The 12,882-nt window shown below is 39.1% G+C and overlaps 1 protein-coding gene across 4 annotated transcripts in view; it reads left to right on the forward strand.

Moving 5' to 3' along the window:
* Window positions 1-12,882, forward strand: part of cacna2d3a (calcium channel, voltage-dependent, alpha 2/delta subunit 3a) — a 150,344-nt gene that overhangs the window by 82,563 nt on the left and 54,899 nt on the right. For all 4 annotated transcript variants that reach the window (XM_080295138.1, XM_026155216.2, XM_026155217.2 and 1 more), the window contains 4 exons: window positions 1,574-1,736; window positions 6,934-7,065; window positions 8,293-8,504; window positions 9,488-9,562. In XM_080295138.1, coding sequence (XP_080151264.1) covers window positions 1,574-1,736; window positions 6,934-7,065; window positions 8,293-8,504; window positions 9,488-9,562 — 582 coding nt within the window. The remainder of the gene's footprint in view (window positions 1-1,573; window positions 1,737-6,933; window positions 7,066-8,292; window positions 8,505-9,487; window positions 9,563-12,882) is intronic.

The following is a 12,882-nucleotide window of genomic DNA, read 5'->3' on the forward strand; positions in this document are numbered from 1 at the left end:
CTCATGCAGTGGCTGATGTTATAATGTTGTGTTTCTTTAATCTGCTCGCTGCTCCGTATGCTTTGGTCATTTCATCTTTTTTTTCCCTCTTATGCTAAAATGCTTGGCCTGATCTTTTTGTGTTCATGCAGGAATAGAAAGATTCAGGTAAAAGCCTAAAAATATGGAACAGAATATGCAACACTGATCTCACCTTGAAATGGCAGTGTTCCCCTTGATAAAAGGCTAATAAGTCTAATCAGGCCTGATTAATTACACCGATAGGCACTGTTGTTGCCAGCCTAATTGATGGCTTTATCTGTGTTTTGCTCTGTGCTGAAGGGATGATGGTGCTTCACAGAGACGCTAGAAAGATTTAGCCCAAATGAAGGTTATTGGTGCCAGAATAGAGAACTGGGTTGATGGGGCAAAGGGGTTCCTCCGTCCCATGTAGAAAAGGGCCTACTGAGGTACGTTGTAGGTCTATGGGCTAAGTGCTTGCCTCCATACAGACTGACTCTTTACTTCAGTCTGCTGTCTTTTCAGTTACAGCTCATGCCTCAGGAAGTCCAGAGTGTGTCTGTGCCCCTCTGAATGATAGCACATGTACGGAGGCTTTGTATTAGACTTGAGGGAACGGCTTTTCATTTTTGTCAAGAGCCCTTTTCAGACCTTATTCTGTTTGATTACAAGAGAAATCATTGTGACTGTGAGCCATGTAATCGCCACTGCACACCTGCCCAGGGGAGTGTTGCTGCTGCTGCTGAGAATAAACACAAAGTAAAGGATGTAGATGTTTCAATTCAAGTAAGAAAGAAATTAAGCAGAGCTTAAAAGCACTTGTTAGGACCCACATATTTGTAATCATTTTGAAGAAAACTGTATTTTGTTTAAATTAAATGTAGGGGTGGTGGTTTGAATGTCAAAATCAATGTGGCATCACTTGGGAGTTTTTGGCCACACTTGTAAACAATCCTGAAAAGGATAAGAGGAAGAGGATGGATGACATTTGTTTTATTTGGGCACAGTTTCACAACTAAAGACTGTTTTTATATCAAAAATAGTGTCAAGTCATGAAGAACATTTAAACATGCTGCTTTCAGCTTTTTGTTCCTCTGTATGTGTCTGTATAGTTTATTTCCATGTAAACACTGAGATGTTTTTCGCTTGCTTCACTGTGTTCATCTGATTGTTGTCTTTTGTTCTGCTTTAACTGTAGCCTTTGCAGGCATTGCCCTGCATGGCATCTCAGACTTAAGAGCCTTTGGGATGCTGGGAGTCATGTGCTCTATATTTATCCAGCTTTATGATTTATTAATAGTCTCCCCAGTATGCGCAGTACTAAAAATACACCAGAGCCAGAACATCTAGCTAGAAAGGGAGTGTTCAGAGGTTTGAGGAGAGATCTGTCCACTCAGCAGCTTTCCACTGTAACAACATGCACGTCTGGGATCATCCAAGGATTCAGGTTACCACAGTACGCAATATCGACTCTGTGTGGCAGCTTCAGGGACTGTTTAGCTGTGTTGTGTATGTTATGTTGTGTGTGTGCCTTGTTTTATGTCTGTTTCTCTCTCTTTCTGTCTCTTTCTAGTATGAATACTTTAATGCAGTGCTGATCAATGAGGTGGATGAGGAGGGGAACAGTGTAGAGCTGGGAGGGGAATTTATCCTGCAACCCAATGACCATTTTAACAACTTGTCAGTCAACCTCAACCTCAGCGTGGTGCAAGTCCCCACCAACATGTACAACAAAGGTACGTTCACGACCCCCAATGTAAAGTAAAAGTGCTTCAAAATGCATGTGCACAATACTGGCTTGGTTTAACCCTTAAATGGGTGAGAAAAGATATGTGGCAACTAAATGGACATCAAAATTGGCCTCCCCATGACTCAGGGTGTAGAACCACATGGATTTCTCCCAGCCAATCAGCAAAGATCAGGTTATGTGACAGTGACACAATTGTATCTGACCAATCAGTAATGGCCTGGAGCATTTCAGACATCAGTGTTGTTTTACAATTTGAGATACTAGGTTTTTCGCCCCTACCTACTCTCACACCTGTGGTCCTAACATCAGAACAAGCTGTGGTATGTGGATGAAACCCATGTTTTTATAGTCAAAGGAGCTTGCAAAGAAAAGCGTCTGGACTTCTTTAAGTTGCTTGAAGACGTTTCACCTCTCATCCGAGAAGCTTCTTCAGTTCTAAGGTCAAATGGTGGAGAGTCCCAGATATAAACCTAGTGGACAAAAACATGGCAAGTCCAGACGCTTTTCTTTGCAAGCTCCTTTGACTACGATGACCTGGATGACTGAGAACCTTCACAGACACCATGTTTTTATAGTTCAGCAGTTAATCTACATGTTGAGATCACTTTTCTTGTTGTTGTTGTGTCACAGAAACGACTAAAAACACTGGTCTAAAAATGTGGAATCAGAGACACAGTTGGTGTGTGAGCTGATGCGCATGTCCGGAGGCAGATTTGAATTCATTAACTTTAACTATTTGGATCATCCCTGCCACACACTGACTTAATTAGCAGTTAAATAATTAGACTTCCACTACCACAACTCGAGAAGTCATGGCCTTGTACAAGGCTCAGCGGACAGCGTGAATGTCATGTCAACTTAACCAAGCTAACAGAGGCAAAGAAATTATAGGGCGAGAGCGAGAAGGGAAGAGGGAGACGTAAATGAGAAAGAAAGTAGGTTAAGTCAGACTGATGGAAGGTCTGAGCAACAGATTAATTGCAGCTAGGTGGAAAAAAGAGAGGAAGGAAGTGAGAGTGACAGGAGGTGAATGAATGAAATGAAATGAATGAAAGTGCTAGGAGCTGGGGTTGGCAGGCTTGTAGGCTGATACAGCGAGAGCAAAAGTAATTTTGATTTGATTCACAGGCAAATGAGTAGAGTTACACACACACATTCATACAAGCTAATACACACACGCAGCTTTAAAGATTTTACTTTTGCGAGATTTGTTCGTGAGTAGCAATAACTTCAGCTTATTAGCTGGAACTTCAGGGAGCTTTTCAAGATTTCAAGCCTCACTTTTCTGTTAAAAGACATTTACGTCTCTTTTATATGTCCTTAGAGTAAGAAAATGTATGTGTACAATTATTTAAAGCATTTGCAACCATTTTTGCAATAAATTTTAATTTTGTGACAATTGCATGTGCATGTCTTTAATGCTGGATTTGCACTTTTTATGTTTAATGTTACAGGATGCTAGCTAGCACTATATTTTTTTACAAGTACCACGATCTTACAGAAAGGGGGCTCGCAGGTGTTCAGACAGAAAATAGCCCTGTGCTGGAAAACACAAGGTGCTATATCAGGGCAGGTTTGGGCTACAGGTGCAGCTGAGAGGATGAAAAATGATCCAAGAAGGCCAGTTTTAGTAGCAAATCTAAGGTTTGAAGGGTCATCTGATGCTATTGCACTGCGCAGTGTTTCGGGTCATTGTAATGCAAGTTTTTAGAACTTTTAAAAAATCTTTAGCAGGCAGTCTAACAATCTTACTAAAATCTGAAGGTAATCTTTCAATAATCTTTTCTTCAGTATATTAAATTGATAATGATTCTGAGCAAAGTTCTGGGATGAAAAAGCAGTTTTTCCCACACAGTCAATCGCAGTCATCTCAACCTGTTCGTAATGCTGCTGAAGAGCTGTTTGTAGCCTCTGTACTTCATAAATTGTTTGGCATCAGCTGTGATGAATCGCAGTTTAGGTCCATGGCAGCAGAGAGCTCTCCCCCTCTCCAGAAATTAATCGCAAAAGGAGCTCGCCACTTTCAAACATCCATCTTTCAAAAATATATCTCACACAGTCATTTTTATGATGCTGAATGACAGAAACGTGACATGGAAAAGTAAACCTATGCACACATTTAAAGGGGGTCACAACAGTCCACGTATGTAAATCCAGTACGTATATTCATACATACACAGAGCAAATGCTTTTCCAATTCTCTCCCTTCATGGTTTCTTACTCGTGATATTTAGCTTTCCTCCTTGATCAGTGGACGTAACCTAATAACATGAATGATGACAATAACCTGAATCGTGTGATTCAGGATAATAAAAGTAATATTTGTGCACATGAACATGTATATATAGTGTACAATGCTGTAATGATCGTGGCAGCTTCTTAGACTGAAGTGGAGTGCATTAGCTGAGATGAATTTAAATGACAGCTAATGGGGAAGTAGAGCCCATACTTCCTTCCTCATCATGAGCTGAGATTGTAATAGACACTCAAACTGCACCAGAAGTGACTATTGTTGTGTAAATATGGGCTGGATCAAATCCAGCCTCCTCTCAACTCCACTTCATAGAGGTGGATGGGTGTTTACTATCAAGAGAGGGCTTTAGTGTGCTAGCTTCCAGAGGAATAATTCAATCATGGCTTATTGGCATGACTGTTGACAGCAGAACAATGCTGGCAGCATAGACAATGATGGGGAATCTGTTATCTGCTTTTCTTTCTCTTTGTCCATTAGGTACTTGTCTGTCTGTCTCCCAGTAATTTTCTAGCTCTTTCTAGCTGCCTTCCTGTCTTTTTTATTGCAGTCTAAAGGGTATATTTTGTGTCTGTCCTGCCACACACTTGTGTCTGTCTGTCTGTGCATCCTGTTCTGCTCCCATCTTCCTCGCCCCGCTTCTGAACCAAGTAATAACCAGCTATAATAAGCTTGTCTGTCTGGTCTCTAACCAGTACATTCATAACGCTCTCAGCCTGCAAATTGAGAAGAAGGTTTAGTAATTGGATTTGCCATTTGGACAGAATTATAAGCAAATACTATTGCACATAATGTATGCAGTGTATAGCTGCACATGGTTATTGTGGAAGACGTGCAATGAATAAGCCCACATTTCCAGTTTTAGCAGCTTGATGCAATATTTAGCTTGAAGTTCATAGCTGTCTCTGTTTGTCTGTCTATCTATTGGCACCAATATAGTAACCCTTATGTTGTCTTAAATTGGTCATTTTTTCTTTTGAGTTTAATTGTAACATGATATTTATAGAATAGATATCACTAAGCCTATAACTGTAAGCATAAATTCAGGATGCAGTAACTACTGGTTTGTAAATTACTGCAAATGTATTAAAAAAAGTTATTTTGAAAAGATAAATGTTAAATAATAGCAGTAAGGTTTTACACATCAACATAACATCAAATCGTCTGGTCCCCAGCAACCTCAGAATAACTGCAAAACAGGACATATTACACCATGTCATTATTTATTTAACAAATATTAAGACAAAGATTGAGGAGCAGTGTGTGAAAGACTAAGTATACCCTCACTATGTCCATAGGAATTAAGAGGAGCAGCCAAGTGAGGCTAATCAGATGCATTTGACTACCAAGTGTGAGCACCTCTATAAAGCAGAGGCTGTGGCAGCTTATAGATGAATCTAAATGTGTTGCAAAAATGTAAACTTGTATTTTGACATTTCCAGAGCATTCGGGGTTGTGTGAACATAATGCCAAAAAGGAAAGTCATCAGCAATGCTGAATGCTCCGCATCAGCCTGAAAAGGGTTACAAGACCATTTCCAAAACATATTAAATCCATCATCCAACTACGAGAAAGCTTATTCACAAGTGGAAAATGTTGAAGGCAGTTTTCCCAGGAGTGGAGGTCCAGGCAAATTCACCCCAAGGTCAGGTCGTTCAATGTTCAGAAAAACCGCAAAACACCCCTCAGACTCTGCAGGCATCAGTTAGCGTGTTAAATGTTAAAGTTAGAGACAGAATGGACAGAAAAGGAGTGAGTTGTTTTGAAGGGCTGCCAGGAGAAAGCCTCTTCTCTCTGAAAAGAACATTGCAGCACAGCTTAGATGGCCAGTGTGCATCTGAACAGACCACAAGACGTCTGGAACAATGTTCAGACAAGACAAGTGTCAAACACAGCATGTCAACATAAACATCTCACACCAGCTGTAAAACAGGGCGACAGAGAAGTTAAGCTTTGGCCCTTTTTTGCAATCACAGAAACTGGTCACTTTGCAGTCATTGAGTCAGCCATGAACTCCTGTGTATCAAGGTCATACTAAAGTATAAACACTCTATACTAAAGTGTTGCTGCCTGTCTGACAATTAAAGCTTGGCTGAAACTGGGTCACACACCAGGACACAAGCGCAGCAGCAAATCTACAACAGAATGAAAAAAGAAAAGAGGTGACAAGTCAAAGTCGAGTATTCAGCTTCACTGAAATGCTCTAGTGGGACCTTAAAAGAGCTGTGCAAGAACCATTGCCTACAAATCTTAATGAACTGAAGCAACGTTGTAAAGAAGAGTGAGACAAACTTGCTCCACAACAATGTGAGAAAGTCAGACAGAAAACAATTCAGTTGAGTTACGCCTGCTGACCGTGGCTCTACAGAATTATGGAGTTTACTTCCGTTTACACACTGCTTCTACATTTGGACTTTTTGTTAAATAAATAATAGCATTTTGCTGTTCATCTGTGGTTGTACTCACCTTTCTTGTAAGACCTGCTTAGAGTTTTTTAATGTCCTGATACATAAAACTTGAAAAGAGGTGTACTTTCTTTTTACCATGACTATATATAATTATTGTACTTTTTATGGGTTAAAATTCAGCAGTCTCCTCTATCCTGCCTCTTTTTCATCCTTTTAATATTGTTTCTCTTCTCTCATTTTTCACTCTGTTTTTCTGCTAACTGCTTTTCTTGAATCTCTCTGAAATGAATAATGCCTGGTAGCAGCCTGTGGACGTGCAGCGTGTGATATGATATGACTGAATGAGCAGGCACCAGAGAATATATGCTCCAACCTCCTAGACTGCAAATAAATAAATAAATATGTATATATATATATATATATATATATATATATATATATATATATATATATATATATATATATATATTTAACGTTTTTTCCTCCCTTCAATGTTTGTCTGCCTCTCCATTTTTCTCACTCAGACTCCGCCATTGTCAATGGAGTGTACTGGTCTGAGGCCTTGAACAAAGTGTTTGTGGATAACTTTGAGAGAGACCCATCACTCATATGGCAGTACTTTGGCAGTGCCAAAGGCTTTTTCAGGCAGTACCCAGGTAAGTGTGTGTTTGTTGTAAGGATGGATGTGATCTGGGGATGACTGTCTGTGTTTTTGTAATTAAGTAGTCGTCTTTATGAAGCAGAAATGGGAATGTTCAGTAACTGAGAGCAGGAGAATGGAGGTTAGCAATGAGCTAGAGGGGAGCAGAAATGCAGAACAGTGGAAGTTTGCCGAGATTAGACTCTGTGTAAAGAAAATAAGAAAAAAATATAAAAACATTTGACACAGGTGAGGTGGCGTAAATATTTTTATAGGAGAAGCATTATCAAAAAGGGGGATAGATGTTATATTTAGCATTGAATATGATGAAATCCACAGAAAGTGTTTTACTTTTCTGTTCTTAACTTTTTACTTTTTTAACTGTAAATTTAAAAAAAGAAAATTTTAAATGTTCAGTGTTACCTGTTGAATTTTACGCGGTTATCATACCTCAGCTGTCCGCTGAAAGCATCTGACCTCAGTTCCCCCAAAGTCATTACTGCATTAATCAATTCTATGCTTAAATAACCCATCAAATCATATTTTCTGTCAACTGGAAAAAAGCCCAAAACAAAACATGAAAATACCCTGCAGTGTGTTCTGTGGAGTGTTTTTAGTCAGAACAGTCACTCTGCACTAAGGTGCTAAAGGGACTGCCAATTGTGCAACATAAGTTAAAAAAAAAAGATGTTTTAACCTCCTAGGACCTGCGTCCACATACGTGGACATCACATTTTGAGTTATTTGAGTTATTTAGACCAAAATACTCAATTTTGCTCTACATGGGCCTGATATCCACTTACGAGGACATTATACTGCTGCTGTTCTATCGATATTTTAAACGAATATCCTCATAAGTGGCTCTGATTTTTCTCAGAAACAAAAACTAGATAAAAAAAATTTTTTTTTAGTAATTCTTCGTTTTTACATTCATCAGGTCCCAATCAGCCCAAATATCAAAGAGAAATGAAAAATGCATGCCTGTTCGGGTCTTAGGAGGTTAATATAAAATAATTTCTACATAGCAGGATACTGTGAGGGCAAATGTATTTTTAAAGCAACGATACATTCAACTGTGATAGAGAAAGAGTATGTTTTGGTACAAAATCCCAAAGGTTGCTTAAAGAAATGACTTCTTGGCCCACCTTTTTTTTATCACTTAGCTTAGATAGGTAACTTTTCTTAGTACTCCAGTACTTTAGCATCTCTTTGTGCATCTATTTGATTTGTGGCATTCTTAAAGGGATCAAATGGAAGCCAGATGAGCATGGAGTTATTGCTTTTGACTGTCGAAACCGGAAATGGTACATCCAGGCTGCCACCTCTCCAAAGGACGTGGTGATCCTGGTGGATGTAAGTGGCAGCATGAAAGGCCTGAGACTGACTATCGCCAGGCAGACGGTTTCCTCCATACTGGACACTCTTGGAGATGACGATTTTTTTAACATCATCGCTGTAAGTCTGCACAGTCGAGAACATTGTTAGACTCGGATAGGTGCGCAAATGTATTCACAAAAACAAACAAAAAAAACCCAGAGACCCACATCTTTCCTTCTCAGATCAGAGGAAATGCTGGAACGAATCAGCTTTCTCTGCTGTCATGCTCACAACCAATTAACAGTCAGCTGAATGGAGATTTAAAATGCAAAAGAGGCAGTTGTGATTGGATCCAGCCTCAGGCACCTAAAATATTGTTATCGTATTTCAGCGTGATGCAACTCTGCAAGTGTGTGTATGACCGTGCGTGTGTGTCTGATGTGATTTCACATCAAAACATTTCCACAGTCACTTTCAGTCGCTTTCCTCACTGAGCAAAGTTTTCATTATCATTTAATATCCTAATCATGTTGAAAACTCTTCTTTTGAAAAATAGAGAAAAAGAGGATTTGACAATCAGGCAGAAACACATTGTTTCCCCAGACTCTCTCTAAAAGGATATGTCATTTTGACTTATGTGTTTCCTCTTTTTGTTTGTTATTTATTACTGTGTCACTTTTACGGTGTTGCACACATTCTAAAATGGAAATAGTATTATTTTGTCTAAAGTATTTGCAGAGGTGGAACAAATTATGTGTATGCTCATGCAGCGAGATTTGGATATGTGGGGCAAAATGTCTACACATCCAAAGAAGTAAAACTAAAAGAAACATATTCACACACACACATATGCACATAAACTGAAAAGGGCAAAGTTACTTGCTTTGGAAGAATGCACTATCACTGCCTTTCTTAGTCTAATTTGAGCTGTTTTTAAGGCATTGAATGGTAGGCAGGTATCATAAGGGTTATTCTGTGCAGTGTAATGTGCAGTTTTACCCAGATGAGTAAAGTTTTTAGCATCTTCACACTGCTTTTTTCATGGTAGATTAAACAGCTCTTTTTGAATGCTGGGTTCAAAGTAATGAACATTAATACTTTGTACCTGTGTAATTCTCCAGTACAATGAGGAATTGCACTACGTGGAACCGTGCCTGAATGGAACTCTGGTCCAAGCAGATGTCACCAATAAAGATGTAAGTATCTCCTAATGTTACAGACACATTCAGGTCCGAGTCCATAATTACACCAGCCTGGTTTGAGGATTTAAGTGTAACGCTTTCTAAATAGACTGAGACTTTTATTATTTTTCTTTAGGGCCAAAACAACTATTCCAGTCATTTCTTAGTTCAGCTGCTGGAAGTTACTCTTATAATTTGCTCAGTGCAATTTTAGAGTCAAGAGGACTTTAGTCTTGAGGTGACGTTTGTGTGTCCTAACGATAGGAAATATTCTAATATTCTATAATCCGAGCGAGAGATGGTAGCAATAGGAATTATCAATATCACTTATCTGTTTGATTCCTTATTGAGCTCTTATCGATTCTCATTCTCATTCTTATTGCTCCGCTTTGAGAGTCACCACCATCTCTAACCAGCATTTTACAGACATTACATTCATGCAAATGAATTGTATACTGTGTGCTCTAACGTTTGTGTATTGTGGAGAGAGCTTTCCCTTCTTTATTGTGATCGGTGTTGGGGTACTTACTCAAAAAAAGTAATGTATTACTAATACCATCATATTATTTAGGTATGAACAAAAAGCCGACAACACAAAACAAAGATGCAAACCAGCACACATACTTTAAAATGATTCTAATGTAGAACCATGAAAAGGTCGAAACTGAGGCTCATCAGTTTATTACCTGTTGAAGTTCAGGGTCGGCTGCTGGGAAGGCGTCTGTATTCACTCAGCTTTAGCGCCTCTGGGTTCTTGGCTAGCTTAGTGTTAGCATGCTAGCTGTGGGTGCAAGTGCTTGCAAAGAGCTAAGTTATGTTAGCAGTATATTGCAGTTGTTTCTGTCCTGGATGCAGCTTGCAAACTAGAGCAGGGCGACATGGCCAAAAATATTTATCACGATATATATTTGAAAATTTGCGATAACGATATAACCGACGATATAATTGATGCGAGACAAAATACAACTCCACAACATTACTAGCGCAAAAAGACAACCTTCCATTTATTTTCACGTAAACAAGAAGCTGGTTTTTATGTACATTAAAGCTTTATAAAAATGTAACAGTGCAAATGCAAATTCCTTGCTGAAAGTTTAACCAAAAGGCATTTCCAGTAGAAATGGGCTGACATATCCTGAGCATAACCATGTATAATATCCACTGAAGTTAAAAAGAGGTGCTTTGCAACATTAAACTGCAGTGTGCAGTACGTATTTTTCGGACCATAAGGTGCACAGGATTATAAGGCACATTAAGCGAAACAAAGCAGTCAGATAAATCAAACTTTATTAAACTCATTCTTCTTGCTTCCTCCACTTCTGTACCATTGATTCATTAATGTTGAATTCTCTGGCAGCTGCTCTATTCCCATGTTGTTGCAGTATATTAATGACTAACCTCGTATTGTGGATGGATTATCTCAGTTGTTCTCCTGACTGAAGTTTGGTCCGTTTACAACATCCTGCCATGCGATTGCATTTGTCTCTAACCATGAAGAACCTTCACGTTAACTTTTATAAGTGGAAAAGTGTTAGTGTTCGTCCTCCAGCTTCACTGTTTATGTTATGCTAACATAGCTGTGTCGCTAGCGATCACGTAGCACATCATTATATACCAGCTAGCCCAACTTCAGTAACCCTACAAACGTCACTGCTGTTTAGTTTCCTGTCTTCATTTATGTTGGAAGTGATAGCAGAGCTGTACGTTTGATTTTTTTCAGAAATCTCTCCGTCAGAACATGCTATATCATGCTTAGGTAACTAGCGAAACTAGCGAGCTAACTTCCGCTAGCTTCCTGCTAACTTCTAACTCCGTTAAATGTAATAACTTTTGTTTTCATGGATGCCTGGAAGTTAAACTTTATAGTTACACCTGGTAAAGCAGCAATGCTGATCGTTTTATTAAAGATGAAAGAATTTAGACAGTTTTTAACTCTAAATGATGCTGCAGTGTTGTTTGACCTGAAGATACGGAGTTTAGGACCCAGATTACTCCCAGATTTAAGAGCATCTTAGTCCGACAAATATGACAATAACAACGGCCGCTTGCATGTTCTGCAAAAAAATGTGCTTTGTTGTGTATCTGACGGACAAACACCAAACCAGTTCCACATCACGGAAGTTGCACCATTTTTACAAACCAATTCTGGTTCATCTGTTTCACTCAACAATCGGCCATGTGCGTATGAAAACAAAGGCACTGCGCATGCGCGTTTTACTCCCATTCTATCGCGATATTTCATTTTCCTATCGTTGCCTAACATTATACCGGTATTACCGTGAACGGTATAATATGGCCCAGCCCTATTGCAAACCAATTTGCTCTTGTTCTTTTGTGCAAAAAAATAAAAGTAATGTCCATATCCATGTTATTAGTCCTTTATTTATCCAGGTTTAAAATCTCATTGAGATTAAAAATCTCATTTCCAAGAGAGACCTGGCATCAAGTGCAAGTGGAACTGATAGGCAGGCAGACTAACAATTCCAAGGATTTTAAATACTGGTTACTTACAAGAACCATTTCTCGATTCCCAGTCGTAGCAAAAAGGAGCGTGTTCATGTTAGGACCTCTGAGAAAATTCACATGCAAGTTTTCCTTATTCAGATTCATAATTACAAAGTTACCTGAAATGGTCTCTGTCTTATAAATATGCTCTGAACTTCAGCACAGCTAGAATATGAGAACTGCACTCTAACTGTAAATATAACATAAACTTACAATGACCATGGGCTTGCTTAAAGCTATGTATGTGATGTGCTAATCAGATTGGTGTAGTGAGACTAGCGCGAAGGAGTCCGGTGCTAGAGAAGTACAGTGTTTATTCATTGGAGTGCATTATGTTTGCATAATAATGTCAACATGGTGCAGTTCCTGCTATTATTGAGGCATGATTCCCCTCGTCATCTCTGAGACTCTGATTTATGCAGCATAGACTGCATCAAAAATCTGGTCTCCCCTAAAACCGTTAAAGGTTCGTTTCAAAAATTCAGTTGACTTCTATTCTTACATTCTCAAAGTCTTTTGACACAGCTGTTTTCTAGCAAATACACTGACTGCCTTCCATGCACTACATGAAAGTAGTGGGTTTGTTTAAGTTAGTTTCTGTTTACTTTGTAGTGAGTGTACACTTATGCATATGGATTAGCACTGTGTGTTTAATTTCAGAATGTAGTTTACTGTTGCCTGAGTCAGCCAGCTGAGAGGGGAAGGCAGTCTGCAGCAGTAGATAAGGCTAATGTCTTCTGTTTCAGCTGAGGGCAAGAAGTAGTCGTCACTCTGGAGATTTAAACATTCTGATCTGACGTTCGAAAATATGTTTTTTCACGCCCAACGTG

This window comes from Astatotilapia calliptera, chromosome 20 (assembly GCF_964374335.1).
Source record: "Astatotilapia calliptera chromosome 20, fAstCal68.1, whole genome shotgun sequence".
Taxonomy (NCBI): domain Eukaryota; kingdom Metazoa; phylum Chordata; class Actinopteri; order Cichliformes; family Cichlidae; genus Astatotilapia; species Astatotilapia calliptera.